Raw genomic sequence first — 18302 nt, 5'->3', positions numbered from 1 at the left:
CATTTTCCGGATGAGGTCTCTGAGGCCCAGAGAAGTCAAGGGACTTGCCCAAAGTCACCCAGCTGACAGTTGGCGGAGCCGGGATTCGAACTCGTGACCTCCGACTCCAAAGCCCGGGCTCTTTCCGCTGGGCCACGCTGCTTCTCTGATGCTTCCGCCCGCCTGCCCCCACGGGACCGTAAGCCCTACGGACTGTAAGCTCGTTGTGGGCAGGGCCGTTATGTTCGTTCATTCGTTCAGTCGTATTTATTGAGCGCCCGCTGTGTGCAGAGCACTGGACTGAGCGCTTGGGAAGGACAAGTCGGCGACGTATAGAGACGGTCCCTACCCACCAGCGGGCTCCCAGTCTAGAACATGTGGACAGGTGTCAAGTCGTCAGAATAAATAGAATTCAAGCTAAATGCACATCATTAACAAGATAGATAGAATAGTAAATACGTACAAGTAAGATAAGTCGAGTAATAAATCCGTCCAAACATCATCATCAATCGTATTTATTGAGCGCTTACTATGTGCAGAGCACTGTACTAAGCGCTTGGGAAGTACAAATTGGCAACATATAGAGACAGTCCCTACCCAACAGTGGGCTCACAGTCTAAAATATATCCAGGTGCTGTGGGGAGGGGAAGGAGGTAGGGCCGGGGGGATGGGGAGGAAGAGAGGAAAAAAGGGGGCTCGGTCTGGGAATGTTATAATGGTATATCGTCCTCTCCCGAGCGCTTCTCACAGTGCTCTGCACACAGTAAGCGCTCGGTAAATACCAACGACCGTTTACCGACTCGGCGGCAAACTCCCTGTTCGATGGGGAGGTGGGAGGAGCCGTTTTGCTCCACGGCCGATAGAAAGCGGTGGGCCGAGGGGTCGAATGTAACTACAGGCGTCCGGTACAGTGCACCGCCCAATAAATTCATTCATTCAATCGTATTTATTGAGCGCTTTCTGCGCGCAGAGCACTGGACTAAGCGCTTGGAAAGTACAGTTCGGCAACAGATAGAGACAATCCCGATTACTGCGGCTGCTCTAGGAAATTGGCCCGAAGTTCTCATGGAGCCTGAGGACCTGGGTTCTAGTCCCTGCCCCACCATCTGCCTGCTGGGTGACCTTGGCCAAGTCACTTTTCATTCATTTTTCATTCAGTCGTATCTATTGAGCGCTTACTGTGTGCAGAGCACTGGACTAAGCGCTTGGGAAGTCCAAGTTGGCGACATGTAGAGACGGTCCCCACCCAGCAGTCTAGAAGGGGGAGACAGAGAACAAAACAAAACGTATCAATAAAATAAATAGAATAAAGATGCACAAATAAAGTAGAGTAATAAATTCATACAAACATATACACGTATACAGGTGCTGTGGGGAGGAATAGATCCTCCCCGTGGGGAGGAATAGATCCCGACTTCAGTGACCCCCTTGGGAATACGCTCCCTCCACCCACCCCAACCTTCCGGGGTCGGAGGGGAGAGAGTCAGCTGGTTCAGGACTCGATGCCTGCGGTGAAGGATGTGATACGACACAGAAAGCCGGGACTGGCTTGGACTCCGGGAAGGGGTGAAGATAATCCCAAAACCAAAGCCGCCGTGGCAAAGAGGCAGGAGATTGTGCAGATGGTGAGACGGCCATCGATGAGACGGAAGTTCTCCACATACTTGTACTTCCCTCCTCTGCCTCAGTTGCCTCATCCGTCAAATGCAGGCGTGGACTGCGTCCAACCCGATTAACTCGGATCTATCCCGGCGGTTAGTACGGTGCCTGGCATGTCGTAAGCACTTAACAATTACCATTACAAAGAAAAAAACCTGTGACTGCAGGTGTGACTTGTACTCTGCGCCACGAAGAGTGTGAAATTCTGCTTCCCAGTCCCCTACCGCTATTCTTTTATATTTTATATTGTGCATTTGTACTTGGCAGTTGGGTTGTTTTAGCTCGCGTTGGTTCCCCTCTCCCGATGCGTCTGTCCCTGCCTTTCTCCGCACTTTCTCAGATCTTGAGCCCCCGCCGTTAGCCGTTAACCATTTTCCCCCCTCCTCTTTAAAGGTCTTCCCAAAACCTCCTGAAACCAGAGGAAGCGGCGTCCAGCAAAGCCCCCGAGCCCAAGCCCCCGGGAAGCGTCCCTCCCAGGTCCGGCGGCGACGGCCCCCCGGGCGAGTCCCCGCCCGCCTCTCCGGCTGCGTCCCGGGACCTCGGAGCCGGCTCCCGGAACCGAGGCTGCTCCCCGCGGCCCCAGGACGGGGCGCACGGGACGCCGCCGAGGCCCGAGGGGTCCGACAGCGATCCGGAGGGGCCCATCGCCGCTCAGATGCTCTCCTTCGTCATGGACGACCCGGACTTTGAAAGCGAGGAGTCGGACACCCAGAAGAAAAAAGGGGTACGGCGAAGGGCGCGGGGGGCGTTGGCGGGGCTCGGCCAGCCGTTGGGATCGGGGCGCGATGGTGAGGGCGGGGTTCGGGGAAAATGGAGCCGGACGGGAAGCGGGAAGGGGGGATGTGGAGGGAGAGGGGGAAAGTGGGATGCGCAGGAAGAGGGGCTTCTCTTTCTCCACCGCCGTTTGGTGCGGTCACTGCTGGGGGCTTGTAGGAAGGGAGGTGGGCGATGGGCAGCCCGGCTGCAAGGCAGACGGCTTCTTCTCGCCCCCCTGCCCCAAATATCTGTGGCGCTGGGCTGGCCACCATCCTACCCCCACCGCCCGGGGTCTGGTTCTTCTTTCCCCACTTTCCCACCTTCCCTCATCCCCTTCCCCGCCCCCGGAGCTGGCAGCGGCGGGAAGCTTCCGGGAGCTGCGTCCACCCAAGTCCGGGCAGGAACCCGGAAGCAAGGCAGCCCCGGTTCCCCCCCGGCAGGAAAATGGAGCCCCGCGCCAGGCCTGAAGAGCTCTGGGAGCTCTTTCATTTATTCATTTATTTATTTATTTTACTTGTACATATCTATTCTATTTATTTTATTTTGTTAGTATGTTTGGTTTTGTTCTCTGTCTCCCCCTTTTAGACTGTGAGCCCACTGTTGGGTAGGGACCGTCTCTATATGTTGCCAATTTGTACTTCCCAAGCGCTTAGTACAGTGCTCTGCACATAGTAAGCGCTCAATAAATACGATTGATGATGATGATGGGAGGGGCAGGGAGAATCCACTTGGCTCCACCTCCGAGGAGCAGGACTGGCTAGTGATCGCTACCTCTCCCGCCCCCAAATCCAGGAATCCTCGATGCCTGGGGCATCCCGTTCTCTCGAAGCCCCGACAACCAGGACCCTCCCCGGGACCCAGAGCGAGTCACTTGACCTCTCCGGGCCTCGGCTCTTCCATCCGGAAAATGCGCAGATCGATCCCAGCCCTCCACTGCCTCTCGGGGTCACGTAGTTGAATTTAGAGAATTAATGTGGAGGCGGTGGTGGCTCTCCGCTCTTCAGAAGAAAAGCGCTTCCGCGCGTCTACGGGATTGTGCTTGATGGGGAAGGGCCAGTGGTGTTCGTGATAAGATATGGAGACGTGGCCAGTCTGAGTTGAAACCTAATTGCCTGTCAATCCCCAGGGAGGATCGGTTTCTCTCCCACGTAGCCTTTGATGGAACTCTCCCCCCTCCTACTTATCTTTCTTTTTGTCTACGTGCCATTCTCCTGCTGCATCGCTCCCTCTCACCGCGCCTCGATCTCGGCCGTCTCGCCGCCGACCCCTTCCCCGCGTCCTCCCTTTCACCTGGAACTCCCTCCCGCTTCTTATCCAAAGGACCACCCTACTCCCCACCTTCAAAACCCCCCTGATATCATGTCTCCTCCAAGAAGCCTTCCCTGACTGAGCGCTTATTTCATCGCTCGTTGCATTTGAGTCTGTCCCCCTTAAACCCTTTGATAATAATAATAATAATTGCAGTTTTTGTTAAGACTTATGGGCCAGAAACTGAGCAATGAGGGGACAGGGCTTGAGTTGGCAGGTGGAGGAGGGTATCACCTCTTGAGAGAGGCCGCAGAATCAATCGAGAGGCTGCTCCGTAAAGAGCGCCGTGCCAGGAGCCGGTTTTTTAAATGTAATGATTTAAAAATCGTCCACTCGCCACCCTGGCTCTGCTCTGGCCGCCCCCCGCCCTGAAACTCAAACCTCTGGGCATCCGTGCCGGCAGTCGGGTCGGGGCCGCTCCCGCTCCCCGGGCAAAGAGGATTCCGGGTCGGAGCCGTGAGAGAACCAGGAGGTCAGCAAGGAGGCGGATACAGTAATCGAGGCGGGATAGGAGAAGTGCTCGGAAAAACATAGTAGCGGTTTGGATGGAGGAGAAAGCGTGGATTTTAGCGATGTCGTAAAGGCTGAACCAACGGGAGAAGGAGAGAGATCGGGGTTGGAGAGGTAGATTTGGGAATCATCCGCGTAGAGAGGGGAGTCGAAGCCACGGGAGCGAATGAATTCTCCAAGCAACGGGGTTTAGATGAGAATAGACGAGAATCCGGGACTGAGATTTGAAACACCATCAGGATGACTCCGACCGTTTCCCTCTGGACCGTAAGCTCGCTGTGGGCAGGGAACGGGTCTACCGACTGTTGTATTCAGTGCCCCGCACGCAATAAGCGCTCAACAAATACAATCGATCGATTCTTCCTCCGGGCGAAGGAGGGCACGGGCGGTACGCAGGGGCCAGTGCAGACGCGATCCCAAATTGGGGACGGGGCCGCCCGGCAGCAGGGAGAGTAGCGGTTTTCCGCTAGAGCTGTTTGGTTCCGGCGTCGTCGGAATGGTGCCGGGGCATCTCCCGACCACCCTGTGCTGTGTCTAGGATGAGTTCCCGGTCCGAGAAGATCTCTCCGACCCTACGGACGAAGAGACGCCCCCGGCCAAGCTCCCCGAGCCCATGAAGCCCACGATCCACTCCTTTAAACTGAAAAACGACTCCGACCTCTTCGGATTGGGCATCGAAGAGGCGGGTGCCAAAGAAAGCAGCGACGAAGGTAAAAGTTGCCGGCCCCAACCCGCCTTGGTCCCCAACCCGGCCGGGGGGTGAAGCGGAAAGTGGGGGAATCCTTTTTCCCGTGTCCCGGAGGCTCGGAATTGGGTCGGCCTCCTAGAGGATCCAAGGTTTGCTCCGGGTTTGCCGTGACTCCCGGGCTAGGTTCTCCGGATTAGAAGCAATACGGACTCGTGGAAAGAGCCCAGGCTCTGGAGTCAGAGGATGTGGGTTTTATTCCCAGCTCCGCCACGAACCTGCTGGAGCGCTTAGTACAGTGCTGTGCACACAGTAAGCGCTCAATAAATACAATTGATAATCCTTCGCAAGTCACTTTATTTCTCTGGGCCTCAGTTCCCTCACTTGCAAAAGTGGGATTCAGTCTGAGAAGCAGCATGGAGTAGTGGCCAGAGCACGGGCCTCAGAGCCCGAAGGTCGTGGGTTCTAATTCCGGCTCCACCCCTCGGCCGCTGGGTGACCTGGGGCAAGTCGCTTCCCTTCTCTGGGCCTCAGTGACCTCATCTGTAAAATGGGGATTGAGAGCGTGAGCCCCACGTGGGACCATCCCTTTTTGCTTGTATCCACCCCAGCGCTTAGTCCTGTGCCTCGCATTCATTCATTCATTCAATCGTATTTATTGAGCGCTTGATATGCGCAGAGCTCTGTACTAAGCGCTTGGGAAGTACAAGTCGGCAACGTATAGAGACGGTCCCTACCCAGCAACGGGCTCACAGTCTAGAAGGGGCAGACAGACAACAAAACAAAACATGCAGACAGGTGTCAAAATCGTCAGAACAAATAGAATAATAGCTACATCATCATCAATCGTATTTATTGAGCGCTTACTGTGTGCAGAGCACTGTACTAAGCACTTGGGAAGTACAAGTTGGCAACATATAGAGACAGTCCCTACCCAACAGTGGGCTCACAGTCTAAATGCGGGAGACAGAGAACAAAACCAAACATACTAACAAAATAAAGTAAATAGAATAGATATGTACAGGTAAAATAAATAAATAAATAGAGTGACAAATATGTACAAACATATATACAGGTAGGAGGGAAACCTACATATATACGTAGGAGGGAAACCCCTCCTATGGGGCTACTCACACATAGTAAGCGTCTAAAAAATACCGCAATTATTATTATCATTATTATCACTAATACCTGTTACCCTCCTACTTAGACTGTGAGCCCCATGGTGGATCTAATGATCTTGTACCTTCCCCAAAACTTAGTACAGTGCTCGGCATATGGTAAGAGCATAGCAAATACCACAGTCATCATTATCATCGTTATTCACTCATTCAGTCGTATTTATTGAGCGCTTACTGCGTGCAGAGCACTGTACTAAGTGCTTGGGAAGTCCAAGTTGGCAACATATAGTGACGGACAGTGGGCTCACAGTGTAGAAGTGGGCGTTATTATTAACATCATCACTATTATTACCACCCCAAATTTGGGGTGCCATTTTGACGGATCGTCGCGACTTTGGGTTCGTTAGGTCTTCGACCCACTGATTGCATTGAGCCGTAAATCACAGGGTACGCGGGGGCCGTTTTCCACTTGTCCTAAAACTCTTTCCATCCAGTCTCGACGGAAGAGAAAGGAAGCGAGTCTTCCCCTCGGGCCCAGTTGACTAGCCGAGAGCACCCCGTCCGATAAGCCCGCCGTAAATAAAGCTGCTACGGAAATTCCCGGGGAAATGAGGGATTTCTCAGTTATTGCAAATAGCCAGGCAAGCTGAATGTCCCAACGGGAAACCCCTCCTACGGAGTTTGGTCTCGTGGCCTTCGCGTATCAATCCCAAACCGCTGCTTCTGTGCCTTTGCTTCCCTTCCTCCCCGACACGGCGAGGCCGGCAGAGGAGAAGGGAAAGAAGCCATCTCAGGTACTGAAGTGTGCCAGCCAAGCAGCGGTGTCTACGGAGCGGGCTTGGGAAAAGACAGCACGAGAGAGTCGGTAGACGCCGTCTCCACCCACAGAGGAGCCCACGGTTTCCGCCTCCTTTCCTTCCGGGGGCAAGAGTTGAAAACCGAAAAGCTGAAAAGCTTTCGAACGTTGAGAAAATAGCTTGCCGAAAGGCGGGGCTTGGGCGGGCTCCCGAATGGCCAACGATATATTGGGCGTCATCTGCTCGAGAGCAGAACCGAGTGCCCCGCTTTGCCCCTCTCTTATATCGCGCTACGTGGCACACTGCCGTTCCCGTCAGCGCGAGTCAGAAATAAAGTAACCGAACTGGGCCGATAGGAAAGGGGCGCGGAAGCGAGAAGGTCCGGGTGGAGAGGAGGGGGAGAGAGTTGGGATTCTTCAGCCTGGCAGGACCACGTGGAGGGCGTGGGAAGACCGAGGAGAAAGGGTCAGGGGCAGATAATTGTGGTATTTTGGGCTCACTACGTACTAAGCGCTGGGGTATCTACAAGATCATCGGATCCCGCATGGGGCTCGCAATCTAAGGGAGATTTTGCACATAAGGGAACTGAGGCCCAGAGAAGTGGAAGTGACTTGCCCAAGGTCACGCAGCAGACGGGTAGCAGAATCAATCAGTCAATCCTATTTATTGAGCACTTACTGTGTTCCGAGCACTTGGGAGAGTACAGCAGAGTTGGGAGACAGGTCCTCTGCCCACAACGAGCTTAAAATCAGGATTAGAGCCCGGGCTTTGGAGTCAGAGGCCATGGGTTCAAATCCCGCCTCCACCACATCAGCTGTGTGACTTTGGGCAAGGCACTTCACTTCTCTGGGCCTCACTTACCTCATCTGTAAAATGGGGGTTAAGACTGAGCCCCCCCGTGGGACAACCTGATCACCTTGTAACCTCCCCAGCGCTTAGAACAGTGCTTTGCACATAGCAAGTGCTTAATAAATGCCATTATTATTATTATTATGGGGATTAAAACTGTGAGCCCCCCGTGGGACAACCTGATCACCTTGTAACCTCCCCAGCGCTTAGAACAGTGCTTTGCACATAGCAAGTGCTTAATAAATGCCATTATGATTATTATTATGGGGATTAAAACTGTGAGCCCCCCGTGGGACAACCTGATCACCTTGTAACCTCCCCAGCGCTTAGAACAGTGCATTGCACATAGTAAGCACTTAATAAAGGCCATCATCATCATTATTATTATTTTATTACCCCTGATCATGAGGTCAGAGGTCAAAGAGACAAGCCAATGCCCAGCGCCTCTGAGGATCTTCTGTGGCCCGTGACGACCGAGACAATCTCCCGGGCCACGCCGAGCCCTGTACTAAACGCCGGGGAAGATGCATGGAAATCAATCCATGGTATTGATTAAGTGCTTACTGCTTGCAGAGCACTGTATTAAGCAAGCACTTGGGAGAGTACAGTATAACAGAGTTGGTAGACACATTATTTTTTGTTCTGGTACTTGTGAAGATCTTGCTTTGTGCCAAGCATCATTCTAAGCCCTGGGGTACATACGAGTTAATCAGGTTGGACACAGTCCCTGTCCCACGAGGAACTCACACTCATCATCCCCATTTTACACATGAGGGAACTGAGGCACATGGAAGTGAAGTGACTTGCCCAGGGTCACCGGGATCAGAACCCAGGTCCTTCTGATTCCCAGGCCTGGGCTCTAGCCACGTTCCCTGCCCACGAGGGGCTTACGGTCCAGAGGGGAAGGCAGACATTAATGGAAATATACAAGTTACGGATATAGGCAGAAGTGCGGGTGGGGCGAATAAAGAGAACAAATCCAAGTGCCATCGGGTTGGACCCAAATGATTTCCCCCTTCAGTCATGGGAATGGGGGCGTTGCTCGCCGGTTGCCCTAAAAGTACTACTTTTTAACGGGCTAGGGATCGGGCTAACTGGCGAGAAAGCTCGCCCGCCATCAGATCCCTAATCGCAGACTCAGCAGCCCGCCCCTCCGTCGGCCGCGCCGCCGCTGCTTAAAGCTGGCGCGTTCCTCGGCTGCCGCGGAGCCCAGGCCCGAGAGCGGTAGTTTGGCCCTCAGGTGGAAATTTCTCCTTCCGATCATCACGCCTCGGCCTGAATCCGGCCCCCGGGGACGGCTGTCCGTTCCTCCGGGCCGCGCCTCGCACGGAATCGAAACCGGGCCCCGCCAACTTGCCGGGGTCACCTTGAACGCGGGCCCGAGTCCCGGCTTGGCCCCAGGAGGGGCCGGGGTGCGGGGCCAGCGGCCCGTGAGCCAGTTTGGCCCGCATCTCTTCCTTTCTCCCACCGAGCCGAGGGGCCGGGAAGCCGGCCCTCCCTCCCTCCCTCCCTCCCGGCCCTGACGGTTCCTCCCTCAGCCCAGAGCAGAAGCTCCCCAGGAACAGACAACTGATGGTCTTTCTCTCTCCGGGCAGATAAGGAAGGCAAACTTCCCGCTAAGGAGAAGAAGAAGAAAAAGAAAAAGAACAAAGAGGTATCATCTCCCCCTCGGATCGAGCGGGAGGGGATCGGTGGAAACTCGATGTTTTGTTCCCGCGAGTCTGTCCAGGCCCTCTGAGGCCTGGGGTGAACGATTCTGGATTTAGCTCGGAAGCCAGGCGTCCTGGGGCCTGCTCAGGTTGCTCCCGCCCGCTGCGGGCGCCCGAAAGACAACGTTTTTCCCTTGGCATAGAGGAGTGGGGACTTTTCATTCATTCATCATCATCAGTCGTATTTATTGAGCGCTTATTGTGTGCAGAGCACTGTACTAAGCGCTTGGGAAGTACAAGTTGGCAACATATAGAGACAGTCCCTACCCAACAGTGGGCTCACAGTCTAAAAGGGGGTTTACTAAGCGCTTGGAAAGTACAATTCAGCAATAAAGAGACACAATCCCTGCCCACTGCCTTCACAAAGGGAGGCATTGGGTCAGGGAAGGCTCCAGGCCTCAGTTTCCCCAGCCGCCACCCGCCCCGGAAATAGCCGGGAAACTGCTCCGAGACCACCGCGGGCAGGCCGACGGCCGTCCTGGGTCCCCGGGACTGGAAAGGGACTTTCCCACCTCTGTCGCTCCGGGTCGCTGGCTGACCCCCGTCGTCTGAGCCCCGGCGGGGAGCGACAGACAGGAGACGGGGAGCGGTTCCCAAGCGGTGGTGGAGCTCGGTGGAGCCTAAACGATGGATCTGCGTTGGACCGAGGCCCTTTTCCACAAGTCGGAAGGCTGTGCCGCCCGGCGACCATTGCCGGTCGGAATCGGGTTCCTTGAGATTCAGTTGCGGGGCCGCCGGGGACTGGGGAACTGGTTTTTACTTCGGTGTTTCGAGCCCCGGAAAAAGAGAGGGGAGCCCCAGGCAGCCAGAGAACGGCCAGTGAGTTCAGCCGACGATCTCCGAGAACCACCTTTGTCGGTCCCGAATGGAAAAAAAAAATAGGGCCGTTTTCCCGGGTTTCCTCCCATTCAACGGCTCCTCCGGATATCGGGCCGCGGGTGGGTCTGCTTGCTTTTGGACCCAGTTCTTCCCGTCAGAAACTGGCGGTGGTCCACTCGGGGTCTTCACGGGAGTGCGAGTGTCGAGCATTTGAAAATCTGTCAGGCCGGAGCGATCGGTGATCTCGGAGTGGGGAGGCGGGGGGCCGGGACAGATTGGCGGGGGAACGGCCCGAGGAACGCCAGCCTGACTGCCGCCTTGCCTTCCAGGAGGAGGAGAAGGCCGGGAAGAAGAAGAGCGGCAAGCCCAAGAAGACCAAGGACAAAGAGGAGGGCAGAGACGAGAGGAAGAGAAAGAAGAAGCGGAGCAAGGAGAAGAACGAGGAGACGGATGAACTGGAGGCCTTCTTGGGCGGCGGGAGTAAGCAGCGCGGGGGTGGGGACTACGAGGAGCTCTAGGCTTCCGGCGCCCGAGGTCCGGCCCGGCCTTGGCCGTCGTGCCCGACCCGCCGGCTGCCCAACGCCCATCGTCATCGGCCGGGGGAACGGGGGGAAGTGCCCCGACGGGCAGGACGAGGGGGACGCCGGCCTAGGGCCGGGGACCCCTGCCCCCACCCGAGCGACGGCCCCTCCGTTCCCCCGGGGATCCCGCGCAGGCCGAGGACTTGGGGTGGTGCGGTGGGAGCGGGAGGAAACGGCCCCGCCTCCTCTTCCCACTCCGTCCCCCTCTCCCAAATGGCTGCCCGTTGGAAACCCACCTCGAAGCGGCGAAGGGCCGGAGTAGGCCGCCACCCCCTCGCCGCCGCTCACCCCGGGAACGTTGGCGATGGCAGATGTATTTTTTCACACCGTCCTCTTTTATAATGAAAGCTGTCAGGGGCCTCCGTCCCAAGAAAACGGTTCACGGGAACGGCCGGGCGTCTGGCGGGGCCGCGGGGATCCTCGGGGTCCCTGGGCCAGGAGGAGGAGGAAATGCTCCCCCAGACTGCCCCGGGGGTCCCCCGCTATGGCCGGGCAGCCTGGGGGAGGGCGGCGGCGGGGAGAGAGAGGGTTCTGCCTCTGAGGGGGACGCCCACCCCACGGCGCTCCCCCAGTTTGGGTCTTCCAAGCCCCCGGCACCTCTTGGGCCTGGCGGTGAGCCGGCCCGGACGGGACTTCTCAGGGACGCGGCGGAGGTCGGGGGAGCCCCCGCTCCGGGATCTCCCTCCGGCGTCCAGGCCGAGGCCGCGGCCTGCCCTGGGTGGCCATGAGGGCCGCCCCCGGGGAGGGTCCTGGAACCGGCTGCCTGGGAAAGCAGTGCCCGCCACCCTTCTCCGACGTTCTCCCGGCCCTGCCGTCTCAGCCAGCCTGTCTGGACACCCCCACATCCCTTGCGGGGAACCCAGCTGGGAAAGAGGGAGTCCGGCAGGCGGGACCATCGGATGGGAACGTTGCCTTCCCCCCGCCAGACCCTGGCCCCCCACTCTCCCCACTCGTCCCCTTTTCCCCCACCCAAAAGTCCCGGTCCCGAGAGGTTTTCTGGCCGTGCCGCTGCGGCCGGGGCCTCCGGAAGGCTGGGACAAAATCAGCCCTTTGGACCATCAGTCCGACTACGCAGGAGAACGAGATGGCTCGGGGATGCAGCTGCCTCTTCCTCGGCATCCCGCCGCCTCCTCCTCCTCCCCCTCCATTTCCCGGCAACCAGAATCCAAACTCGGGCCCCGTGAGCCAGAGCCGAGAGCGGGAGCGGGGAACACCCGGGCAGAGGGAAGAGTGACGTCGTCGTGGGGTCAGCCCTTCTCCACCACAGCCCCGTCCCTTCCGGCAAAGCGGCTTCTCATCCCGGGATGCTCCGGTCTAGTTCTGGACCCCCCAGGCTGGGCCAGGGAAGGAAAGCTGGCCCTTGGGTTCTGCTTTTGGGGGGGAAAAAAACCCACCTACACGTGTTGCCCTCCGAGGTTGCCAGAGAAATGCTTCTGTTGGGCACAGGGATTTTTTTCTTTCTTCCTTTCTCATCATGCTCTATTGGAAACTCCACTCTGACCATAAAGCTCTCTGTTTTCCCGCTGGTCCGGGTGTTTCTTTCCAGAATTCCCGTACGCCGTCTCGGCTGGGATGCTCCGTGCAGAAGGGCAGGGGAGCAGCGACCCCTTATAGGATGAGGGACACCGAGAGGACTGTTTTCTGTCACCTTATAACGTGTAAGAGGGGAACCTGCGTCTAATACAGCGCCCTGCACACAGTAAGCGCCCCGTAAATGCCGTTATTGACTTCAGAGCCAGACCAGAGAGCTCAAATAAGGCATATAAGGCGCTTACTGTGTGCAGGGCGCTGTATTAGACGCAGGGTGGATACAGTAATGACAGGTAAATAGCAAATGTCGCTGTCCTCATTCATTCATTCATTCATTGTCGTATTTATGGAGCGCTTACTGTGTGCAGAGCACTGGACTAGGCGCCTGGAAAATACAGTTCGGCAACAGAAAGAGACAGTCCCTGCCCACAACGGGCTCACAGTCTAGAAGGGGGGAGACGGGCACCAAAACAAGTCAACAGGCATCAATAGCATCAATCGTATTTATTGAGTGCTTGCTATGTGTAGAGCACTGTACTAAGTGCTTGGACAATATAACGGTAAGCAGACGTACTCCCTGCCCACAACAATCTGCAGATCTGTATTAATAATATGAATTAATCTGTATTAATATAAATACATTACAAATATCATCAATCGTATTTATTGAGCGCTTACTGTGTGCAGAGCACCGTACTAAGCGCTTGGGAAGTACAAATTGGCAACATATAGAGACAGTCCCAAAGGGAGCAAGTCAGGGCAATGCAGAAGGCAAGACCCCCAGTGATTATTATTATTGATTGTATTTATTGAGCGCTTAAGCAAAGCACTGTACTTAGCGCTTGGGGGAGAGTAGTGAAGCCAACGAGCCAACACAATTTCCTCTTCCTTTTAGGAAAGCGAGGCCCTGCTGGCCACAAAACCCGCCTTCCCCTGGCCAGAAGAGGAGTGATTTGGCTCCTCAAAGGATAGGGCTTCGCCAGTTGTCAGCTGTGTGACTTTGGGCAAGTCACTTAACTTCTCTGTGCCTCAGGGACCTCATCTGTAAAATGGGGATTAAGACTGTGAGCCCCCCGTGGGCCAACCTGATCACCTTGTAACCTCCCCAGAGCTTAGAACAGTGCTTTGCACCTAGTAAGCGCATGACAAATACCATTATTTAATCCCGGCTCCGCCAGTTGTCTGCTGTGTGACTTGGGGCAAGTCACTTCACTTCTCTGGGCCTCGGTGACCTCATCTGGAAAATGGGGATGAAGACTGTGAGCCCCAGGTGGGACAACCTGATCACCTTGAACCCCTCCCTAGCGCTTAGAATGAGCTCGGGCTTTGGAGTCAGAGGTCCTGGGTTCAAATCCCGGCTCCGCCACTTGTCAGCTGTGTGACTTTGGGCAAGTCACTTCTCTGTGCCTCAGTTCCCTCATCTGTAAAATGGGGATGAAGACTGGGCTGGACTGTCTTCCGTCACCTAATGTGTAAGAGGGGAACCGTGGGCCAACCTGGTCACCTTGTAACCTCCCCAGCGCTTAATCAATCAATCAACCGTATTTATTGAGCGCTTACTATGTGCAGAGCACTGTACTAAGCGCTTGGGAAGCACAAATTGGCAACATATAGAGACAGTCCCTACCCAACAGTGGGCTCACAGTCTAAAAGGGGGAGACAGAGAACAAAACCAAACATACTAATAAAATAAATAGAATAGATATGTACAAATAAAATAGAGTAATAAATATGTACAAACATATATACAGGTATATATGTATAGAACAGTGCTTTGCATATAGTAAGCACAGCGCTTAGAACAGTGCACATAGTAAGCGCTTAACAAATGCCATCATTATTATTATTATAAATGCCATCATTATTACAGTGCTTTGCACATAGTAAGTGCTCAAATCCCATCGTTATTATTAGAACAGTGCTTGGCACATAGTAAGCGCTTAACAAATCCCATCATTATTATTAGAACAGTGCTTGGCACATAGTAAGTGCTTAACAAATACCATCGTTATTAGAACAGTGCTTGGCACATAGTAAGTGCTTAACAAATCCCGTCGTTATTATTAGAACAGTGCTTGGCCCATAGTAAGTGCTTAACAAATACCATCATTATTATTATCCCCCCACCTTGGGGGATGCTTGGTTCCCGCTGCCCCTCCTGCGTCTGTGGTTGTCATGGAAACAGCTCCTGATTTGGGATGAACCCAAGGGAAGGCCTCTGGAGCCTAGAGGAGGAATCCCATCCCAGCCCCCTCACCCCCGGCCTGGTACCTCCCTGACGGACTTGGGGGGCGAGTGGGGTCCTAAGGGGTGGGAAGACCTTGCCCTCCCGCCCCCCCAAATTGGCTGCTGTTTCTCCCCTCCTGGAGATGGTTGCTAAGCAACAGCATCTTCCCCCCACCCCCTTTTCCCCTGCTTTCTATTTTGGGCGCCTGTTGCAGCAGTGATGCTCTCCCCCTTTCTCCTCCCTTTCCCAGCTTTTCCAGCTCTTCCAGGTGTCTCCTCTGCCCTGGGAGCCCCTCCCGGGGCAAAGAGACCCCGGATCTTCCGAATGTGGCGGCGAGGATTGATTTATTTTATTTGTACCTATCTATTCTATTTCTTTTATTTTGTGAGTATGTTTGGTTTTGTTCTCTGTCTCCCCCTTTTAGACTGTGAGCCCGCTGGTGGGTAGGGACCGTCTCTATATGTTGCCAATTGGTACTTCCCAAGCGCTTAGTACAGTGCTCTGCACATAGTAAGCGCTCAATAAATACGATTGATGATGATGATGAGGTGGAGGATCAGCAGGGGAGACTCCTTCTCGGCAGCCCCGGCCCTAACTCCATGTTGAACCAAGAGCCATAAATAATAATGATGGTATTTGTTAAGCGCTTACTATGTGCAAAGCGCTGGGGAGGTTACAAGGCCCAGCGCTTAGAAAAGTGCTTTGCACATAGTAAGCGCTTAACAAATGCCATCATCAGGTTGTCCCACTTATTATTATTATATTATACCCACCCATTATTATTATTACTATTATCATTATATGGTTATCCTATTATCATTGTTATTATATGATAATATTCATTCCTTCCATCGTATTTATTGAGCGCTTACTGTGTGCAGAGCACTGTATTATTATATGTGCTTTGCACATAGAGCTTAATAAATGCCATTATTATTTATTTTATTAATAATAATAGTAGTGTTGGTATTTGCTAAGCGCCTACTATGTGCCAAGCACTGTTCTAAGCGCTGGGGGGGTTACAAGGCCCAGCGCTTAGAACAGTGCTTTGCACATAGTAAGCGCTTAACAAATGCCATCATCAGGTTGTCCCACTTATTATTATTATATTGTACCCACCCATTATTATTATTACTATTATCATTATATGGTTATCCTAATTATAACAATGATAATTATTATCATATATTATATGATAATATTCATTCCTTCAATCGTATTTATTGAGCGCTTACTGTGTGCAGAGCACTGTATTATTATATGTGCTTTGCACATAGAGCTTAATAAATGTCATTATTATTTATTTTATTAATAATAATAGTAGTGTTGGTATTTGCTAAGCGCCTACTATGTGCCAAGCACTGTTCTAAGCGCTGGGGGGGTTACAAGGCCCAGCGCTTAGAAAAGTGCTTTGCACATAGTAAGCGCTTAACAAATGCCATCATCATGTTGTCCCACATTATATTATACCCACCCATTATTATTATTCCTATTATCATATGGTTATCCTATTATAATTATAACAATGATAATTATTATCATATATTATATGATAATATTCATTCCTTCAGTCGTATTTATTGAGCGCTTACTGTGTGCAGAGCACTGTATTATTATATGTGCTTTGCACATAGAGCTTAATAAATGCCATTATTATTTATTTTATTAATAATAATAGTAGTGTTGGTATTTGCTAAGCGCTTACTATGTGCCAAGCACTGTTCTAAGCGCTGGGGAGGTTACAAGGCCCAGCGCTTAGAAAAGTGCTTTGCACATAGTAAGCGCTTAACAAATGCCATCATCATGTTGTCCCACATTATATTATACCCACCCATTATTATTATTCCTATTATCATATGGTTATCCTATTATAATTATAACAATGATAATTATTATCATATATTATATGATAATATTCATTCCTTCAGTCGTATTTATTGAGCGCTTACTGTGTGCAGAGCACTGTATTATTATATGTGCTTTGCACATAGAGCTTAATAAATGCCATTATTATTTATTTTATTAATAATAATAGTAGTGTTGGTATTTGCTAAGCGCTTACTATGTGCCAAGCACTGTTCTAAGCGCTGGGGAGGTTACAAGGCCCAGCACTTAGAAAAGTGCTTTGCACATTAGTAAGCGCTTAACAAATGCCATCATCAGGTTGTCCCACTTATTATTATTATATTATACCCACCCATTATTATTATTATTACTATTATCATTGCATGGTTATCCTATTATAATTATAACAATGATCATTATTATCATATATTATATGATAATAATATTCATTCCTTCCATCGTATTTATTGAGCGCTTACTGTGTGCAGAGCACTGTATTATTATATGTGCTTTGCACATAGAGCTTAATAAATGCCATTATTATTTATTTTATTAATAATAATAGTAGTGTTGGTATTTGCTAAGCGCTTACTATGTGCCAAGCACTGTTCTAAGCGCTGGGGAGGTTGCAAGGTGATTAGGTGGGCCCACGGGGGGCTCCCAGTCTTCATCCCCATTGTCCAGATGAGGTCACTGAGGCCCAGAGAAGTGAAGTGACTCGCCCAAAGTCACCCAGCTGACAGTTGGCGGAGCCGGGATTAGATAATAATGGTGTTTGTTAAGTACTTACTGTGTGCAAAGCCCTGTTCTAAGCGCTGGGGAGGTTACAAGGTGATTAGGTTGTCTCACGGGGGGCTCCCAGTCTTCATCCCCATTGTCCAGATGAGGTCACTGAGGCCCAGGGAAGTGAAGTGACTCGCCCAAAGTCACCCAGCTGATGGAGCCGGGATTTGAACCCATGACCTCTGACTCCAAAGCCCGGGTTCTTTCCACTGAGCCACGCTGCTTCTCTGATGCCCACGGACCCTTCCCTACCCTTCACTCACCCGCCCACCCTGCTTCCACACATCCCTGGGGACCGAGCTGGCATTCATTCATTCAGTTGTATTTATTGAGCGCTTACTGTGTGCAGAGCACTGTACTAAGCGCTTGGGAAGTCCAAGTTGGCAACATATAGAGACGGACCCTACCCAACAGCGGGCATCTCTGTAAGGGCCCTGAGGGGCCCCTCTGAAGCATCCCCCTCCCCACAAGCCACGCCGTCTAGGTTCAGGGGAATAATAATAATAATTGGGCTATCTGTTAGGCGCTTACTATGTGCCAGGCACCATAGTAAGCGCGAGGAAGATGTAAGCAAATGGGGTTGGACACAGTCCCCCCCCCAACGTGGGGCTCGCAGTCTCAATCCCCATTTTGCAGATGGGGAAACAGAGGTCCAGAGGATGATGAGAAGCAGCGTGGCTCAGTGGAAAGAGCCCGGGCTTTGGAGTCCGAGGTCATGGGTTCGAATCCCGACTCGCCACATGTCTGCTGTGTGACTTTGGGCGAGTCACTTCACTTCTCTGAGCCTCAGTTCCCTCATCTGTAAAATGGGAATGATGACTGTGAGCCCCTCGTGGGACAACCTGATCACCTTGTATCCCCCCCAGTGCTTAGAACAGTGCTTTGCACATAGTAAGCGCTTAACAAATGCCATCATTATGATGATGATGATGATGATGGTGTTAGGCGCTTACTATGTGCCAAGCACTGTTCTAAGCGCTGGGGGAGATACAAGGTAATCAGGTTGTCCCACGTGGGGCTCAGTGGAAAGAGCCCGGGCTTTGGAGTCAAAAGTCACGGGTTCAAATCCCGGCTCCGCCAACAGCTGTGTGACTTTGGGCAAGTCACTTCACTTCTCTGGGCCTCCGTTCCCTCACCTGGAAAA

The 18302-nt window shown here is 52.8% G+C and overlaps 1 protein-coding gene across 2 annotated transcripts in view; it reads left to right on the top strand.

The window, feature by feature from the left end:
• The window catches only part of RABL6 (RAB, member RAS oncogene family like 6), a 96584-nt gene extending 84286 nt beyond the window's left edge, over positions 1-12298 (top strand). Inside the window, exons 12-15 of one of the 2 annotated variants that reach the window (XM_038767932.1) lie at positions 2032-2362; positions 4751-4922; positions 9260-9318; positions 10522-12298. In XM_038767932.1, the coding sequence (XP_038623860.1) occupies positions 2032-2362; positions 4751-4922; positions 9260-9318; positions 10522-10710 (751 nt within the window). In that variant the 3' untranslated portion in view covers positions 10711-12298. The remainder of the gene's footprint in view (positions 1-2031; positions 2363-4750; positions 4923-9259; positions 9319-10521) is intronic. The other variant, XM_038767933.1, reaches the window with a different exon arrangement.
• Positions 12299-18302: the final 6004 nt, after the last annotated feature.

The sequence above is a fragment of the Tachyglossus aculeatus genome, chromosome 27, assembly GCF_015852505.1.
Source record: "Tachyglossus aculeatus isolate mTacAcu1 chromosome 27, mTacAcu1.pri, whole genome shotgun sequence".
Classification (NCBI taxonomy): Eukaryota; Metazoa; Chordata; class Mammalia; order Monotremata; family Tachyglossidae; genus Tachyglossus; species Tachyglossus aculeatus.
Note: the sequence above shows the minus strand (reverse complement) of the source record. Positions and strands in the feature narration are given on the sequence as shown.